This window comes from Dipodomys ordii, unplaced genomic scaffold (genome assembly GCF_000151885.1).
Source record: "Dipodomys ordii isolate 6190 unplaced genomic scaffold, Dord_2.0 Scaffold9, whole genome shotgun sequence".
NCBI classification, from domain to species: domain Eukaryota; kingdom Metazoa; phylum Chordata; class Mammalia; order Rodentia; family Heteromyidae; genus Dipodomys; species Dipodomys ordii.
In genome coordinates this window covers 7,642,911-7,663,208 of record NW_012267225.1, presented here as the reverse complement: position 1 = coordinate 7,663,208, position 20,298 = coordinate 7,642,911, and the positions used below count along the sequence as shown (strand labels likewise).

General features: G+C 46.0%; 1 protein-coding gene across 1 annotated transcript; it reads right to left on the bottom strand.

Annotated features, from left to right (window-relative positions):
• Nucleotides 1–6,096: 6,096 nt before the first annotated feature.
• Zp4 (zona pellucida glycoprotein 4) lies at nt 6,097–12,844 on the bottom strand. Its single transcript, XM_013009226.1, has 12 exons — nt 12,673–12,844; nt 12,343–12,464; nt 12,155–12,263; nt 11,088–11,243; nt 9,921–10,108; nt 9,439–9,536; nt 8,492–8,622; nt 8,111–8,300; nt 7,892–8,036; nt 7,548–7,626; nt 6,523–6,639; nt 6,097–6,224 (listed from the first exon to the last, which is right to left on the bottom strand). The coding sequence occupies exons 1-12, from the start codon at nt 12,842–12,844 to the stop codon at nt 6,097–6,099; spliced, it is 1,635 nt and encodes a 544-aa protein (XP_012864680.1).
• Between the last annotated feature and the right edge of the window lie 7,454 nt (nt 12,845–20,298).

Sequence of the window (20,298 nt, the reverse complement as noted above, 5' to 3'; positions counted from 1 at the left end):
TTTTGTTCTTTCATTCTCTTCTCTCTTTTCTTTTTTTTTATTTTATTTGTGAAGATACTGTACAGAGGGGTTACATTTACATGGGCAGGATAATGCGTACATTTCTTACCAAGCATTGCAGCCTCCTCCTTTTGTTTACCCTTCACATCCCTTCCCAGCCTCCCCCTCCCCCCCAATCCCAATCTTTCTCCTTCCCCCCGCCCCCCCCCCCGCACCAACGTTGTAAAGCTCGTTTTGGACATGACAACTTTCTTCTCTCTTTTCTTGCTTTCTTTTTGAGATAGGGCTGGCTATGTTGCTCAGGTTGGTCTCAAACTTGTGAACTTCCAACTTGTAAGCCTCCCATTTCAACCTCCTGAGAAACTGGGGTGACAGACATGTGACATTTCACCTTGGAGGAATCAGGTTTATTTTTGATTCTTGAATCCAGTGCTACTTCATCCCCTAAAACAGGATCAGTAGCCTGGTGAGCTGAGCAGAAGAGGTGGTATTTAGATGTAGAAATGGACTAGGAAGAGGGAAGGCAGTGGCTAATGGGGGATCAGTTGTTTAACTAGGTACTTTCCTTCTGGAAACAAGAAGTTCATATCTTGTAATCCCAGGCTTTTGTGTAGAGATTAAGGACTAGGGAACTTTGTGATCTTGGTAAATGAAACTGCTCTATTTGGAAAATTTAACTGTCATCTTTTTCTGGATTTCTCAGAAACTCATTTCATGACTTGTTTTTGGTTTGGTGACTTAGAACTTGGGCATAGATCAGCTATTTGCCCTTTTAAACCTGGTCTTTTTGTTGTGGAAAACAATGGCTTTTGCTAATGTACCCCAAACCCATTTTCTCTACAAGCTCTGTACATCAAGACAGAATATACATTGTGAAATTTAGACATTCCCCCCCATAAAAGCTGTAGACCATAACGTTACCCACCTCCCGGCCACCGAGAGCATCAAATAAAAGAAGCTGTGGACATTGCTTGCAAAGGGGCCGGGTACTCTAAGAAGCAATGATTGCCGTTTCTCAATATTTATTTCACTGATTAAAAGCCACAGATTAACCGTTCCCTTTCCGCTCTACTTGTTTCAGAGCGCCACTTACCAAGGGCATCGTTAGCATGTAATATACCTTTCAATATTTAAAAAATGTAGACTGGGTGCCCTGACTACTCTTCCATGACTGTATTCTGCTGTCCTCTTGCCCCAGACCGTCATGGCAGAAGTGCTTCTATAATTTTCAAAAAGCTATTCTAAGTAATGACATTTTTTGATTAAGCAAACATGATGCTTGGAGTTAGAGGCTAGAACGTCAACGGAGGCAGTCTTGCGAGGCAAAGGCCTTTGTTGAAATCAGGAAAGGCTTACTCCCAGGAAACACAGAGCAGCGCATTGATTGGCCTGGGACCAAGAGCGCTGCTTCACCCCAGAGCGTCTGTGGTCTCAATGTCACCTCACAAAAGTCACCTCAATAGACGAAGCCAGGTGCTCGTTGTGGGAATTGCAAAGATGGCTGACTCATGGAATTTAAGTGTGCCTTTCACAGAAGGCCACATCCTTGACCCTCATTAGGCATGGACTTATTAGTAAACACTTTCTTGTCTCCTCTCTGTAGCCTTCTGGATAATAGCAAATACTGGGTGTAGTATATAATCATGCAGGGTCTGAGGAAGAGTGCCCAGAGCATTGTTAAGAGCTGCAGCCATATGCAGAACCCAGCAAGTACATAGAAGCACCTGTGTGCTGCCCGTGTGTGTGTGCTCTAGAGGACTCTGCAAGAAAAGTCAACACAGGTACTCCCCCTGCCCACCTGGTCCAATCCAAGTCCTCGTGGGAGCTAGGCTGTCCGGTGTAGAGTATTGTGAGGAGATGCCACAGGAAAAGACTCTGCTTTGGTCTCCTGAAGCTCATATTCATGTTGTTTCTCCCGTGGCCATCTTCTATGAGGGCCACAGGTCATTGGAATCAGAGAGACTTCATGGATACAGAGAGAAAACTAATAGTGGCAACTAGAAATGGGGACCTGAACAGAGCTGTCACACTTGTGTAAACTAAAGGCCCACTGTGCATACTTGTGCTTTCCTGTATAGTTTGAATTTTTTTATACTTTGGCTAGGCCAGTCTTTTACAGTAGGATAAAGAACCCTTTTAATTTTCTTGATACCTTTTTGTTAAAGAAACCTCATTAGGACTGATTGGAAACTAAAGACAAAAAGAAGATACCAAAAGAACAATCCTAGGACCCAGAAATTCTACTCCAAGGCATATATTGAAGAGAAACTATATGAATGATACATCCACATAAGGACTTGTGCTTGAATATCCACAGCCAGTTCCCAGTAGCCTATGAGTGGAACAACCCAAATATCCATCAGCTAATAAATGGGTAGGCAAAGAGGGAACAGTGGGATCTTGTTTAGCCATAAAAAGGAGTGAAGTCATAGAGTCCCCCTATGACCCAGCAATCCCACTTTTGGGCATTTACCCAAATGTTTACAAACAAGACCACACTAAAGCTACCAGCACAACCATGTTTATTACAGTATTATTTACCATAGCTAAGATATGGAACCAACCCAGATGCCCCTCAGTAGATGAATGGATCAAGAAAATGTGGTATATATACACAATGGAATTCTATGCCTCCATCAGAAAGAATGACATTGCCCCATTTGTTAGGAAATGGAAAGACTTGGAAAAAATTATATAAGTGAAGTAAGCCAAGCCCAAAGAAACATAGGTCCCATGGTTTCCCTTATTTGCAATATCTAGTATATGTATGAGTCAAGCAGAAAAGGTCAGATAATGTGATGTTAGGAAAATGAACCCTTAGATATGTATTTTAAGGTTTTTTCTTTCATGCATTTGTTTCTAACTCATTTATAAGATTATTTCTTTGTTGCTTTGTATGTTCCTCCCCCACAGTATAACCTCTGCTTTCACTATATTTGATGTCGGTATAATTTGTGGAGGAGATGGGGAAAAACAAGTCCTTTAAGGATACAGGTGGACCCGTTGCAACTATGAGAAGGACAAGTTGTCATGTCGAAAACGAACTTTACAACTTTGGTGTGTGGGGGGGATTGGGTGGGGGGGTGGGGGGAGGCTGGGAAGGGATGTGAAGGGTAAACAAAGGAGGAGGTTGCAATACTTGATAAGAAATGTACTCATTATCTTGCCCATGTAATTGTAACCCCTCTGTACAGTATGTTCACAAAAAATAAAAATTTAAATTTAAAAAAAAAAGAAAAAAAAAGGAGTGAAGTGCCGACGTGTGCTATCATGTTGGAAATTAGTGTCTTGAGTGAAAACAGCTAGTCACAGCATGTTTGCAAAGGCAAGGGTCAGTTTTACTAACAGAAGACCACACCAGAGTTGTCCTCAGATTGAAGCTGACGACACCTGATGCTTACTATTATTGTGTGTAAGTACATTTTCTCAAAGGGAGCAAGGGGTTTGTGGGCCTCTCAGTAGGAAACCTGGAGTCTGAGGATTTCCATATCATCCAGAGTTGCATGACCTTCTGTAGCCAAAAGGTTTCTCCAGGCTTGCATATCAGGTGCTTTTGTCCTGGGGTCACAAAGCTAGGAAGGGGGCTGCTGTCGGAGGCAGATCATTTGTCAGCCTCAAAAGAGACCACTGGGCTCAAGTTCCTATGTGAAGAAACAACCATGTTTTGGTTCGAATTCAGCCTTGACTTTCTCTTCTAGGTTTCATTGAATCTGGTTAGATGGTGGCATAGTTTGGTGCAATCTCCCACAGCAAACGTTTCCTGAGCTCTTACCTTGTGCATCCCAGACAATGGCAAGAATTTCAGGAGGAAAGTCTGACACGATGAAGTCTGGGTACAAAAAGGAGAATTCCCTCTCCTGGTGGCCACCTTCTCTGCCTAGGGTCTCTTACCTGTCTGAGGGGGAGAAGGTGCTACCTTTTTAACAGGCTTAAATTGTTTTTGCAGTTGATCAAGATTATGTACATTGATCATGTCTTTTTATTGTGAAAATACTGTACAGAGGGGTTACAATTATATGGGCAAGATAATGAGTACATTTCTTATCAAGCATTGTAGCCTCTTCCTTTGTTTCCCTTCCTATCCCATCCTCCTCCACCCCTACTAAAACTGTAAAGTTTGTTTTCGACATAACAACTTGTTTGTCTCATTGTTGCAATGGGTACACCTGTATCCCTATTTAAATGATTTGTTTTTTCCCTTCCCCTCCACAGATTATAACAACATCAAATACAGTGAAAGCGGGGGTTATACCGTGGGGGAGGGACATACAAAGCAACAAAGAAATCATCTTATAAATGTGTTAGAAACAATCGCATGGAAGAAAAAAACATTCTGACAAGTTTTAAACTATGTATGCTTTGTACAATAGCTAAATGGAGCCGATTAACATTTCCATGACTCTACATCCTTTTCTTGTGTGATCGTACATCAAATGTGTGCTTTCATAGTGCTTTTCAAGACCTCTAAACATTGTTCCTCACTCTAGTCACCAGGTTGTACCATGGAAGAATACATTCAAGAAATAGACTAGAATTCCATCTCCATGTCTTTCCAGTATGATATGGAGTGAAGAACACAAGTCCAGAGCTGCGTTCACTGGGTGGGCTATTCGTCCTTCATCTGTCCCAGATTACAGACATGGAGGCTAAATGCCAACTGTCAACGGTCTTGAGGTTCAAGAACACTTGCAGCAAGCACCGGGGGCCCTTGCTGTCTCATGAAGAGCATGTAGCATGTAGAAATCTCTGGCAGGATAAAAAAGCATCCTGCATTCTTTCTCCACTGAGACCCAGTTCGAAGTGAGATTGGTAACAACAAAGCTGCTGCTACTTGAAGGGTGACAACTAGGGTAAGGAGATGTCAGTTGAGACCATTCCAGACATTACTGTGGGAGGAAGACAATACTCTAGCTTAGGACCAATAGCATCACTTTCTAGAAAGTTCTTTGAACCATTCATCTTGTCAAGTTAGGGATAGATCCTGTCTTCATCCTTCCTACCAGTCTTAACTACTGAACTGTAGGCGATTGCTCATCAGTTCTGGCTCAAAGCTAAAACTTCTCCCCTCCCACCCCCTGACCCACCTGTACAGTACTGGCATTTTAACTCAGGGCCTCATGCTTTTGAGGAAAATGCTGCCAGTAGAGTCATGCCTCCTTCCTTTTTACACTTTTTCAGATAGTTTTATGCTTTTGTCCATGGCTAGCTTTAGATCGTGATCCTTCTACCCATTCTTCCCACAGATCTGGGATTACAGGTGTGAACTACCACATCATCTCTAAACTAAGGTTCTTTCAAGTAAGCCAGCTCCAGCTAATCAAACCCAGTCAGATGCTTTCTTTTAGTCAGTGTTCTAGATGTTTTTTAGGATGCCGAGGTTTGACTGATTACACACTGTGGGAGGTAGTTAGAAATGCAAGCTTCCACCTTAGTCCAGGCTTACTGAGTGGACACTAGGAATGAGGAGAGTGCCTTTAATTTTCCAAACTGGGGTTTGAACTCAGGGTCTTGGACATTTGAGATTGGTGTTCTGCCACAGATCTACATGCCCAGCTGTTTTATTGAGACAGGTTCTAAATATGCAGCCCAAACTTCCCTGGAACTCTGCTGGCTCAGCCTCCTATGTGCTGGGATTATAGGTGTGCGCCATCACACCTAGCTTCCAGTAAGTGTTCTTAACCAGGCTGCTATGATCCTAACACCCAGTGAAAGATATGGATGAGCAGTCTAAATGTTCCTTAGTACCTGAAGACGACGAGCCCTGTCTCTGTGGTTACTCATGTGGGAGGGTTTTGGTCTACACTCTTGTTAGCTTTATAAAACATGAGATATTTAGTTCAGATACATATATAAATTATAATACCTATTATAAATTATATAATTATATAGTTGAATTGTATTCTACCAGAAGCTAGCTAGTAGAGCTGGAATATGAAGATGCCATGTCTTATCATTTTTAAAAAATTCTTTTCTTGGATACAATGCGGGCCTGAGCTGGTCAGACCAGATGCCCAGGACAGACAGGCTCCTGTTAGATTAGCTCTATCTCATGAGTGACAGGCTCAGCACACATTAGGAATACAGTCTGGTTTTTATTTAACACATCTGGTTGCAGTAGCTTGTCTGTTTTCTGAGAGCCAGGAAGGACACGCACAAGGCCCCCATGATGATCAGGGAGCCAGAAATTCCTGCCACCCACAGAGCCGGGGAATCTGCAGGCGTGCCTGGAAGACAGGAAAGTGGGTTATCAATGTGCCAAGTGATCTGCGCAGAAGTCTCCCTCAAACTGAAGACCCTGATCAGTCATGGACAGCCAGGAGCGAGCAAGGAAGTAACTCTTGTTTCCTTTGGGTTTGGGAGATCAGGTCTCACTACATAGCTCCAGCTAGGCTAGAACCCCTCCTTTCTCCTGTCTCTGCCCCCTCCTTTCACCCCCCCCCCAGCACCAAAATTACAGGTAGTAGCGCCATGCCCCACCGGGAAGCAGCTTTGTTTTGGACTGTTGATTCTCTTCCCACTTACTGGGGTATTTATTCAGCTCTTCTGGCGGGTCCACAGCAGACTGGAGTAGAATCATGGGGCCATTGCTAGAAATGCTGGCAGTACTGTTCTCAAAATAGAGGCCAGATTTTCCTCTTCCTGTTGCGGAGAGAAAAATGAGTTATTGGTTAGAATTTTTCTACACAGGAGGGTTATGGTATAGGTCATGGTACACCTTATAGAACCCTCACCTGGGTGTGTGAGTATAAACTTGAGCACGTTCTGAGGAGTTGTAGCTACAGTTAACCTCCATTTCCCCAGAGATCAGTACATAGGGGATCTGTATCTTAGGGAAGTACTATCTATAAAAGCAGGAAGTGAGAACAGAGCTGTTTGCATCCTACTTCTATTGGTCTGTTACAGCATCTTGAAAAAGTCAGTCTGAGATTTAGTCCTTTAGAAGTGGGGTAATAGACTACATCAGAATTAGATGAGAAGCATTTAGTGCCTTGCCCGGTAACTACCATTTCAGTTCACAGTAGTGTTTTGTTTTTGTGCTAGAAGGGCCTCAAAACTCTTGGTCATCATGAATCCCAGTGAAGAGACAAGACAGGTGAGAATTAGTAAGTTGGGTGTACACACGCACATACTGGGAACTCTGAACCACAACTTGAGAATACACTTAGAAGTCTGTTGCAGATCTGCCTTCCTGCCTTCTCATTTCCCTGTAGACGTTTACTTCAGGGAACTAGCTAAATACAAATGTCACTGTAAGCTTGGTATAGGCTGTAGCCTGGTTTGTTTTCTAGAGGAGTCAGTTTGTATGGGCAAAGGTCTTTATGTTGAATGATCTTGAGTATTTATAACTTGTATCTTAAAAAACAAAACAAAACCCTGAGAATCCGGGGATCTGCGTGTCTGTTCTAATGCATTGTCAGCACTGACAGAGGCTGGAGTAGTAAGGTGAACCTTGGATGGAGTCACTCAGCTAGAGGTTGACAATGCTTAGAAGGGAGACTCAAGGTTCCTCGAGGTCTGTGGTTGATGTAGGAAGCCGAAGTACTCACGGCTGGACACAGGGCAGGATACCACACAGGACGGGGCCCCTGCAGGCTGGCAGACGGTTGTGCTGCAGTGCAGGTACACCTGAAAGCCAAAAGAACTTGGATTGTATTCTACAACTCCAGGCCACTGGTTGCCCAGCATGCTTTGTTCTCCCTGGGAAAGCAGCTGAGAAAATTATATTCTCTCCATGCAGATGCCACCATGGCAGACGTCAGTGGTACCAAGGTTACCGTGGGGTACTACCTACAGCTGGGAGGCGGGACTGCAGTAGGATGGAGGACCTGTCCTAAGTTGTGGGAGTTCAGATCCCTGCAGAGGAATGGAAGTCACGGAGGGAGGGCCCTACCTGACCCCCCAGGGCCTTTCCCGCCTGGGTAGAGTTCATGAAGCTGAAGGTAGAGATGCTGAAGCGCCGGTGGTGGGAGGGGAAGCGCGTGGCCCCCTGGACGGGGATCTGCTGTGTCTGATAGTTGTCTCCAGCATAGGGGCATCTAAGTCAAGAGACCCAGCCGTCAGGATGGGCTCCGGTTCCGGATCCACACGGACATACAGGACAGCCACTCACCCTTTCACCAGGATGGGCCACTGCCGCCTGTGCCGGGGATTGGGGCTGGGCGTGGCCCAGCACTGCTGTAGGATCAGCCCCAGCTGGGGGTCCGTCCTGTGAAGGATGGACACCTCCACATAAATGGGATCCCGAAGCGACTTCACCACGGGGTAGTCACGCATGGAATAGTACGAGCCATAGCTTTTATCTGTAGGAAGCCCCAGAGCAAAATTGAATCGGGTCAAGAGAGAACCAGGAGCCTACGCATCACTCAAGACCATGTATTCCACCCCTAGATACTTCGACAAAGTGTGCAGTTACTAAGTGCGGGTGGCCATGCCCAGAAGAGGGCCAGGGTTGGGACTTGTAGCTGTACACTTCAGTGGCAAGGCTCCTTACCCTTGGCAATCCTGAGCTCCATCGTGAGGGGTCCGGGCCGGGTCTTAGGAGGCGGTGGTGAGACCGTGAACACCCGGATGTGAACTGGGAGTTTGTCGCTGTTCACAGAGTAGCTACAGCTGACTCGGAGTCTACAGGAGGAATAAACAATAAAGGCCACATTCAGCCAGTTGGCTGGGAGGGATGGACCCCACCTCCTTTTATGTTCACTCCTGGGTTGTCATCAAGTGCTAGAATGTTTCTCAAGTGTGACAGACGTGGTGTCTGCCCCTGTAGAGTTGTTATTTTAGTTGGGCTGACCAGTATGTAGGCAGGAGTGTGTTGGAGATGAGACCACCCCCCCTCCAGAAGAAATAAACATGGTACCATGGTACCCTGAGCTCCTGCTGCAAAGAAAGTGTTCAAGGACAGCTTAGAGGTAACTTGATAGGAACAAGAGTGAAAACCACTGAAGGGATGTGCAGGAGGGAGCACCTGACAGAGGATAATGAGAGGCCACATACAATGCTGGGTCCATCGGGAGCCCCATGGAAGGCCCAACCTGGGCCAAAAGAGTAAGTGAGGCAGTGGGAGTTGGAGTCCCCGTCTGGGAAGTGGGGCTAGTTTTATACAAGGCCCTGAAGGTTATGGTCATGTTAGTTTTCAGCTAGGGAAAAGACCAGAAACTTCCCAAGGGTGAGATCTGGCAAGGTCAGGTCTTAAAGGGGTCCTTCTGGCCTCAGTGTGGACAGGGGAGGTAGAAGGGAATGTCCAGATGAGACACAGAAGCAGCAGGAGAGCAGAGGTCCTGGGGTGGCGTTGGTGGCCATGGATGTAAGGAAACGGTTGGCCAGATCTGCGAGAGGCGGTGGACAGTACTTCCTGTGGTTGGTAAGCATGGTGTAGGTTGAAGGTTTGCCCTAGGAAAGGCATTCCGGCCTCTCAAGGTCAAGGCCCACAGGCTTTACCTGAAGTCGCTGTCTCGGGTGATGGATGCGTGGCCCCATGCTCTCACTTCCCTGGTGGCTGCAAGCTCATTTTCATACACTGCCTGGTCTCCAACGACCTGCAAGGGCAGATAAAGAGAAGGCTGTCTCTCCTGCCTGCTGGGTACCTTTGTCCTCAGAGGGTCCCACTGCTTCTCAGCTAAACTCCACGTCCCCTTCTGGGGCTTGCATGGTGTGAGCAGGCAGAAATAGCATCCCTGCCTCTCTGCCGGGTCCCTGATCAGGTGACTGGTGGTGGCCTCTTATGGGTCTTCTCAGTAGCTCACTATAAGAAGCTGTGTCCCAGCTACACACAAAGGGGGAAATTAGAATTCTCTGAGGACACGTTCTCCTGGCTTGATTCCAGCAGAGAAGACTCTGGACCACCCTTCCTGGCCAGGACATCCCAGCTCTCCCCTACCAGCTACAGGCCATTCCTTCCCCATCCCCAGAGCTGTCCTCACCCTTCTTGTGGTCCCACAGGAAGTGAAGGGAAACCGGAAGAAAACAAAGTTGGGCGTGGTCACCACAGGGCCACACCCACTCTCATTCCTGAGGATCAGGTGCACTGAATCCAAGCGCAGGGGAGGCGACACCACGTTCCTGGACACGGCGATGGAGAAACCACCCTCCTGGGAACAGTGTGTGGTCACTGCAACAAGAGAAGCTGCGAGTCTGCCTTGTGCCCTCGATCCAACTCAGCTCAGCGGCTTGTGACCCCCAGTCCTAGCGGCTGGGTGGATTCGATTCCTAGGGGTGAGCCTGCAGCAGGCCCAGCCGTCCATAGCTTAAGGAATAAGGAAGACGACTTGGCCTGCTTGGGCCCAGGTCTCACTTGTGGTCCTCACTGTGGGTTTGACCTCCTGCTCAGCATCCTGTTTGTAAAGCAGGATGGGGTGGCACCTGCTCTTCCTGCTCTGGGAGAATGCAGATGGAGTGTGGCACATGGAGAGATTTTGATTGGGAGACCGTGTGTTGTGTGGGTGTGTGCGCAGGTGTGCATGATTTGGAGCCTGTGACAGAAGTAATCTGGGATTAGGATTCTAAAGCCACATTCAACCTATCAGCCTCCAAAGTTGTTATTCTTTGGGGGTGGTAGTGGAAATGACTTCTTTTCCATCCATTAGCAATACCTGGCACCTAGACTTAATTTCTTTTTTTTTTTTTGGTCAGTCGTGGGGCTTGAACTCTGGTCCTGGGCACTGTCCCTCAGCTTTTCAGCTCAAGGCAAGCACTCTACCACTTTAGCCACAGCACCACTTCCAGTTTTCTAGTGGTTTATTGGAGATAAGAGTCTCAGGGACTTTCCTGCCTGGGCTGGCTTTGAACCATGATCCTCAGATCTCAGCCTCCTGAGTAGCTAGGATGACAGGCAGGAGCCACCAGCGCCCTGCTAGACTTAATTTTTTAAGGAAGGTCTGAGTGTTGGTTTCATGGTTTAATTCTGGGGAACAATCAGCCAACAGAAGGCAATAGAGTGCTCTGTTCCTTAGAGGGAGGCCCGGGTTCTAGCTAGCATTGCTCACTCATGCTCTGTGTATTAGGCCTTGTGAGCAATGCTGTCCTCTGGTTTCATAGAAGGTCGCTGATGCTTCCCCTCCACCCCCACCCCGGCAGAGGGCCCCACACACCTTGGTTTCCATAGTAACAGGAGCCCCCTTCCTCTCTGGAGCTGTAGCAACAGCCCAGCTCCTCACAGCTTTCTCTTGAGATGGGCGAGGGCCCACAAGGCAGCCTGTGTGAGGTGGTCACCGACTTGCACACATGAGCCTCCAGAGCCTGTTGGACTGGGGATGAGAAGGGAAGAGCAACAAGCTAGGAAATAGGGTACCTGTGGTCATTCCACCTCAGCTTGGAGCTCCTGGGCTTACCAACCGCAGTGATAGGTCTGACACTAAATGACCTTGTTCACATTAAATGACCTTGTAAGAGACTCTTAAGCCAAAGTCCTTTCTGCTGTGGGGAAATCCAACAAGAGGAGTGGCAGCCGGCTGATTCTCTTCAAGGAATGACCCACTTTTCTTTCGACGCTCTTCACCAGCTCGCCTTGGACCTCTTTAAAACACAGCCAGGTGCTGGTGGTTCACACCTGTAATCCTAGCTAGCTACTCACAAGGCTGAGATCTGAGGATCGTGGGTCCAAGCCACCAGACCTGGCAGGAAATGCTGTGAGATTCTTATTTTCAATAAACTATTTGGAGAAAGCTTGATATGTCGCTGTGGCTCAAATGGTAGAGCACTAGCCTTCAGCAAAAGGAGCTCAGGGACAGTGGTCAGGCCCTGAGTTCAGGCCCCAGGACCAGCACAAAAACACAGATAAACACAGGACTGGGTTTTTAGTCTGGGATGGGGTCTGGTGGTCACTTGCTCAGTATGACTCACCCTGGCTATGGTTTGAGCAGCCAGGTGTTGAGAACAACAAGTGCTGAGCTTGAATCTGAGACTGAGCTCTGATCTTCAGGCAGGTTTTTTCTGAATTTGGATAGGCTCCACACCCCTCCCGCTTCCCCAGTGAAATCACCAAGAAGCCCCACTGAGGTCCAGGGAAGGAAAGAGGAGAGTTGTGGTCTCAGGGCAGAGAGTATCAGAAATCATTCTTCACGAGCTTCAGGTGTGGCTGCAGGAAGCAGGTAGGGAGGCCTAGGGGAACATTCTAGATTCCGCTCCCTTCCCCCCAGCCCATGCTGACAGCCCTTACCTGACACACCCATGGGTCTGGGACACCGGAACACCTTCCTCTCTCTGGCCAGTGTGGGCCCATCCAAAGCTGCCTCTTTCACCTCCACCAGCAGGGTGTAGGAGGAGCCCTGCGGGAACACGCTGTGGAATCAGCCAGGCTGAGGGCAGGAGTCAGCCCCCTCGTCCACGCCCCTGAGCCTTACTTACCCACGGAATGACGAGGCAGCCGCTGTAGGCAGCTTCCAGCACCATGGAGCCACTGGGGCCCTCCGTCACCCAGATGCCACAGTCAGAGTCATTCTGCAGCCTGTACACCATCCCGTATTTGTCTACAAGGTGGAAGACACAGCCATGCAGGTCCCAGGTGGATCACAAACCCAGACACCTCAGACCCACTAAGAACAACCCCAGGCCACTCAGCTTCAGAAGAACCTCTACTTTGAACAGTCTGTTTGGTCCACAGGCGCCACAGAGTGTGTTAGAGGAGGAAGGGGCCGTGGGCAGCAGAGACAAGGCCAGGTGTGGCCGTGGACTTACCCCAAGCTGTTAGCATCCGACTCTCTGCTGTGTGGCTGTGGTTGATAGTGAGCCTAAAACTGCGTGGGCCACAGTGGAGCCTCACAGAATCATCGATTGACTCTGGCACATGCTGGCCGCTCATGGGAAGAGACAATGCAAGACAGAGCAAGATAAACCAAAGCAACTGCATGGTGCCCAGAGAAACCAAGCCTGGCCTGGCCACACTTCCTCCTCACTCAACAGCCCCAGCCCCCTCTGCTGGGAGCTGCTTTTATACACAGAAGGCAGCCTTGGCTTCTCGCACATGCCTTTACAGCTTGCAGGTGGAAGGAAGGTCTCTGCAAACGGTTTGGGTTTTGGGATGTATGCTTTGCAGCTGTGTTGCTTTAGGCAATCACATTCGAGTCATCTCCACAGCCTGGGATCCTTGGAGCTGGTTTTTTGCTCCATGGAAGCCTTCTTCAGGTTTGTTGTAGGGAACACTCACTACAGCAGCCTGTAGACTTCGGGAGCCCTCCCTCTAGCATCGGCAAGTTCTGGGAGCAAATCGTGTTCTGCCATCTGTGGAGGTGTGGCGGGATCCAGGCAAGTTACTGCCTCTCAGAATGTTGGGAAAGAATGGAACAAATGCCTCCTGGAAGCCCTGTTCTCAAGGATGGAGTGAGAAGTTCTACCTCAGGTGCCTGGCTTTTGGTTTGGCCCAACCGCGAGGGCTCAGTCAACTTGGTTCCTGGAGGACCCCTGTCCCTTTCTCCCCCAGGACTAAGCTTTCATGAAAAGTTCACTGTGCAATTGGATAATTTAAATCTGATTCTTGAGAAAATCCAACCCCAATAGGGTCCTAGCCAAGATCCTATGGGGAAACGTGGACAAGAAATCTCTCAAGCTAGTTCTTTTTGTAGGCTATTTATCATCTTATTATTTGTCTCAGATATAGTTCTATGAAGATGTAGGGGTTTCTTATTTGCTTACTCTCCTCACTTTTGTGAGATTGTGTATGTAAAAAAAAAGACTATGAGGATTCAAGTTGTGTGAGATGTCTCAGAACTTCACAGCCTAGTATCCCAACAAGATTGACTAATACCATATAGAGGAAAAAAAAACACAGACTGGCCATTTTTTTTTTTTGTGAATGTCTGGAGGCAGTACAGAGGCCTGGTTGTGTGGGTGTTGATGGCTTCCATATACCTTGATGTTTTTCTCTCTCCCCTTCTTCTCCCTTTATCCTTTTCTGTTTCCATGAAAGGGAGAAGAAAATAAGTGGTTAAAGACAAAGGGTTGAAGTTAAAAGCAGTTGTGGGGTAGGGATTTAATGATTGGGTTTCTGAGTTTTCTCACCCATATAGAAGCATGCCCTTACTCCGTCCTTAATTAGGATATAATTAAGGGAAATGCCTCTCCGCTTCCTGTTCTCCATGCTGTGTGGGTGGATATGCTACCTTTGCAGGTGACAGCAGGTTCTGAGCACCACACTGCTGTAGGGAGCCTCCCAATATTCCTCTCCTGTCATAAATCCAATTATCATGGATTCCAACTAACTCTGACTTTTTAAAATACTAACAGGATGGGGGAAGACCCTGGCTCTCATGACTTCAAACAACTCCCATTGTAACTTCAGCCATCCATGAGCTTCCTGCTTCCTTATATCTCCTGTGAAGAGAAGACAAGGTAGGCGGAAGGAAGAGGCGGGTGGCTAGATGATTGGCAGATGTCAGGCTTGAGACTGGCAGGTGTTGCATCGCCACTGATTGGCCTTTCACTTGGATGTGGGTGGCCAAAGCTAATTTTATGCTTCCACCTCCTCCCCACATAAAAACAGGGGACTGTAAGGAAAATATGCCCTGTCCTATCATTTGCTCAAAGTACAAAATAAACCTTTCTGTGAAATGTGGTTTGAGGATAAGTGCCCGGTAGGTTGATTGCAAAGGGCACTCAATAGGACAAGAGAGCAGGTGGAGTTGTAATGCAGGAGGTATGGGTTGGGGCATGCGCAAGAACTGGTGTACTAGCATTGACCCAGCAGGTATCATTGCTGGGTGACTCAAAACAACAGGGAACAGCTGTCTGTTGTAGAGGCTGGAATCTGGAGGCTATAAAGGTCAGTGGAGCCTCGCTCCCTACAGAGTGAATGGGGCAGGCTGCTTTCTTGTCCCTTCTAGCTCTGTGTGGCAGTCAGCAACACTGAGCATTCCTGGTGGAATATGCATGCCGCTCCAGTCCTCCGTGACCCTGGTGGAATATGCATGCCACTCCAGTCCTCCGTGACCCGTGTCAGCCTCCTCTAGTGTGAGACTTCATGTCACCATCCACCCTGTGTCTCTATCTGGGTCTCCACGGTTGTGTGGATGGATGAAGCCTATCATAACGACTGAAGTTGTCTTTCGGTGACTTTTATCACAACTCTGTTTCTAAATGAGACCACATGTTGAGTCACTGGAATCTAGGATTTCAACCTCTTTCCATGGGGACGTTATTACCCAGCCTACAACAATTGGTAAACGGTGATAAAGCCAAGCTAATAAGCTAGTTTGTTTGTTGTGGATATTTTATTGTTTTGGTTTTTTTTTAAAGCTGGAATGGAAACTGTGTGTGTCTCTATTCCAATTCCTTGTGAAAAGTCCCACATTTGTTTCGGCTAAAGAGACTTGGTGGTTCTTTGTGTTTTCAAGGGACAGAATCTGTTGTTCACCCAGTGACCGAGCCATTGGTACTGATGGCGAGTTAAGGTCAGAGCAGGCAGACCTGCTGAGCCGTGATGGTTCAAGGGCGCAAGATCCCAGAGGATAGTGGACCAGGGCCTCCTGTGGACACAGGAACTCTCAGGGAACTGGAGTGGATAATTAACATGCCCAGGCTGTGGCGTCTGACGGCACCCTTCCTGTTGTCTCCTCATGGTTCAACCTGACAACTGCAGTTGGCATGAGGCCTGGATTCCCTACGGGTCTCTAGGCTCACAACTTCCTCTTGGTGAGACCAGGGAGGATCACTTAATCCTCCCTGTGGGAGGAAGGCTTCTGTCTGACCCAGGTTCTACGACGTCTGTCTGTGGATCAGAAGTGTCTCTTCAGCTGGGGACTTGTTAAGGTTTCTCTAGACCTCACCTGGAAATGCTGAGGGGGGGGAGAGGAGTCTGTGGCCCGCCAGGTGACTTTGGTTCCACTCCCACTGGGGCCCCTACCACGTATGGATCTTTCTGGAAGCCCTCTCTATGGAGTGACACCTGACCTGCCTCCCTCCCCTGCTGAGGAATCTTATGAGCCTGGTTTTTAAGCTCTTCATCAACATTCACTTTTGTACCCTACATATCACTTAACTCGTGTGCTTAACAATACAGACTATCAGAGTGACCTCTGGATTGTTTCCCTTTTTCAGCCATAAACATTTTTTTATGACTGAAAAATCTTATTTGAAACTGTGTTGTATTTTTCAAGAGACCTCCATACTGATTTCCATAGTGGTTGTGCTAATTTTACCTCTCCACCACAGCTGTACTAGTTCATATTCTCACCAAGAATGTGAGAAACTTTGGCCTCCCAGGAATTCTTTCTCCCACATACTCAGGAGTATTGGTGGCTGGTTGTTTTCTCAAGTGTCGTTCTGACTGTCTTGAGATGGAATAGTTAAGCTTTGAGTTGCATTTCCTTTATGGCTAAGGGTGTTGAACCTTTCTTCCTGTATCCAACACCTAGTCGCATTTCTGAGAACGGTATACATTTCACTTGGCCATTGATTAATTGGGTGGTTTGTTCTTTTTGCCGTTTAGTTCTTGGAGCTCTTAGTATATTTTGGATCTGAGCTCTTTGTCCATTGAATAGCTGGTGAAAATGTTCTCTCATTCTGTGTTGTCTCTTGATTCTAGTCATTCTTTTTAAGCTTTGTAATTTGATGCAGTTGCAGTTTTTCAGTTTTTGCTGTATTGGTTGGGCAACTCCAGACCTATTCAGAAGGTAGTTACTTACACTTTATATCTTCTACTGTGTGTGTGTGTGTGTGTGTGTCCACACATACATGCATGTATAATGAAGAGGTAACATGACTTCATGGAAATTATAGATAAGATATTCTCCATCATAATTAGTCATACATGTATTCCTTGTGTCTAGCTCAGATACTGGGTAATGAATGAGTAAATGAAAGAAACTATGAAATCACAAATAAGAAACTTCGAATGTTTTTGTACCATTCATGTAAGCATAGCTAGCAGCTCATAGTTTATCAGTGCATGTGGTATGAGAGCTATCCAATATCCTGCTTCTCCACTCACTTCCTTCTTTCCTCTTTTTTTGAACTTTCTTAGTCTGTCAGAGGAAGTGATGGGTTAAAATCAGAACAACAAAATCTGTTCCAGGTTGCCTTTCATGCATGGGAACATCAAAGCCCTCATTTGACAGAGCTAGCTGAATTACTAGGTGGTTGACAACAGTAGGGTGAAATGAAGAAGGGTATCTCCAAATTAATCAGAACCCTGCCTATAAGTAAGTTGTTACTGGGGGAGCAAAAGTTATGGTGTTATTTCCCACTCTAGAGTCTCCTGTGAGAGCAGATTGGAGTTTTCCTCTCGGATTCTGTGCAGGAGTGCATAATATCATTCCTTACACCCCTACCTGCAAATTAGATCCTCACACACAGATCTTCAGAAGAGATGCCAGGGTGGGCAAGGACAGATTTTGGTAACAGCTGGAGAAAAAAAAATGCTTGTAGATCAGAGATGAACATTGGCCCCAGCATTAGGTGATAAATGACTCCAATCTGTGTAAAAACACTAGGGGCGCTCTCATTTTGGGCCCACACATCAACACTGCTGAGAGCCAGGCTCTGGCAGCCATTTATCATGGAGTCTATTAAAAATGTCATTAGTGAAAAATTAAAATTACAAAACATTTTAGAAGGGCTGAAGCAATCATCTCACTTTAATAACAGAGGACAAATCTCATAAGTACTCTTTGTGTTTTTTTTTTTTTTGTCAAGCAGAAAATGAGGAATATGCCACAGAGATCGGATCTTACCCTTTACTTCCAACTTGACAGTAGAAACTCCAGATCATTTAATTTATTTCTTCTCAAATTGGGTTGGGCTGTCATGTGACCTGCTAGGATTTTTTTTTTTTTTGGGTCCAGTCATGGGGCCTGAACTCTGGGCCTGGGCGCTGTCCCTCAGCTCTTCAGCTCAAGGCTAGCGCTCTACCACTTGAGCCACAGAGCCACTTCCGGCTTTTTTTCTTTTTGCTTATGTGGTGCTGAGGAATCTAACCCAGGGCCCCATGCATGCAAGGCAAGCGCTCTACCACTGAGCCACCTTCCCAGCCCCAGGATTTTTTTTAAATAGATCATTCCCAATCTGGGGAGGTAAAAAATTCTAGTTGGTTGAAAATTACAAGCTTTGATAATGGATTTTTGGGCCTCACACGTGGTAGACAAGTGTTCTACCTCTTGAGACACTGCCCCAGCTCTTCAGTTATATATTTTGTTTTTGAGTTAGGGTTTTCAAGTTTGCTTGAGTTGACATCAAACTCCCAGTCCTCCTGTCTCATCCTTCTAAGTAGGTGGGATTACAAGTGTATATATACCACCATGCTTGTTTTGCTTCTAATGATACTGAGCTTTTATATTATTTTCTCCAATGCTTTGGAGCAGGGAGGAAGGATTCTTATTATCTTAGCTAACTAGCACATATCTTAGTCCCTGAAGAGACCTGATTTTCAATTCTTGAAATTCTGGCCATATAACAAATTGCTCACAAGGGCTATAGCCTATGGAGATGTGGGCTTATGAGTTTTCTATTCAGAGTTGAGGAACTTGAATATATACTCGACAAAAAACTTAGATATATACTTGTCAAGATAAATAAGGCATCTGGATTTGGTCTTCTAGAAGGAGTTTGTTGTTTTCTTGCAGTTCTAGGGAGGAAACTGAGGGCCTTATGCATGCCAAACAAATACTGCGCAGCTACCTTGCCAGTACTGGAATTTTGTTTTGATATGGGAAGCCATTGATAAATGATTAAAATGAATAATAAAAGAAAAAACAAATAAAAAGTTGCTAATGGTAGCAGTGTGTAGCCCGGGGGGGGGGTTAATTCATCATAGGGAGAAAATTAGAAGTCTAAATAATTGAAATTAACACCGAGACTAGAGGGGTGGGGCAGGTGTTTCTTTGACGTCATACACTCTCTACCTATTAACATCTCTCGTTGGAACTATGAGAAATTCAGTTTGGTCAGAATGTCCAAGATTTTACCCCAAGGTATTGGGCTCATTGCTTATGCTTCCCCAGATTGCATCAGCAGCTTTCTTCTTTGCTGCTAAATGATGTGGCAAATTGATATTTCTGCAACAGCACAGAAAAAAAACCTGACTTGTTCTTGATTTATGCACTGAATTTCCATGCTTCAGAGCATCAATAATTTAGCAGTGGCCTGAAATGAAGGAGAAAGTGGAGAGGTGACGCCACCTCTGGGTTGGATGTTGTTTGTGTGACTTGGGAAATAATGGATTGTCTAAATCTTCTTTATCTCAAGTCGAGGCCAGCCCTCAGTGATGAGTTCTACTGTCGCGGTGTGCGGTTGGGTTGGTTATTGCTAACATGACCTGCTACAAAGAGAAGCTACAAAGACCATCTCAACAACCTGCCCTCATGAGGAGGGAAGACTTTTGCTTTAGAATTAGGGAGACCTGAACTGCTTCTGCCTTCAATAAAGATGGCGCACTCTTTGGTGCATCGTTTATCCATCCTTCCACCACCCTCCACAGTGCCCTCACATAAGAGTTATCAAATGACTCAGTCCATTTTGAGTTGTCATAACAAAATGCCAAAGGCTGGAATATTCATAAAGGTTGACTGAGTTCACATTTGACCCAGGCCCGCCATGGTAGTAATAACAATTATAATGATATAATAATTGAATAATAATAACAATCTACTACTACTACTGCTGCTACTAATTCTAATTGGCTACTAGAGTATGAGGGAAGAGGAGAGAGAAGTCCTAGAAAGCAAAACTTATTCTCAGAGAGCACAATCTCCAGGTAATGAATCTGGGGAGTGAGGAACCTCATCTAGGCTCCAGAGACTAAGCTAGTCTCTTGAGGAAAACATGGATCCATTCACATTAGTGGATGGAACACTCAGAACCCAGCCATAGCCTAATACAACCCAACCCCCCAAATGAGTTTTGGTCTGGACAAGCCATATTCAAACAATAGCTTTAGTGTGTGTTGTGGAAGGGCTGGTGAGAGTCTCATGTAGCTTTGTGCTGGCCTCTCTGGGTTTCAGTTTTCTCAGCTGATCACTAGAAGCACCCGTGTGGATATCTGTAGTCTGCTAACTACTAAAATCCTATGAAGTAAGTCTTGTGAGATTTTTTTTTAGCTTGCTTTATTTAATTAGCATTTTGCCTCATTCTGTTAAAAAATATTAGCTGTTTCTGGAGATGAATTGAGACTATTCCCACTGCTTTTGCCCATGATGAAAAATATGAAAGAAATATCTATTTGGAAAAACAACAACCCTTATGTACATAGTTATAACTCAGGCATAAGAGACCATACCAATACCAAAGAAATTATATATATATATATATATATATACATATATAAACATATACATATATGTATATTATATACATTTATCACATAAATATACATAT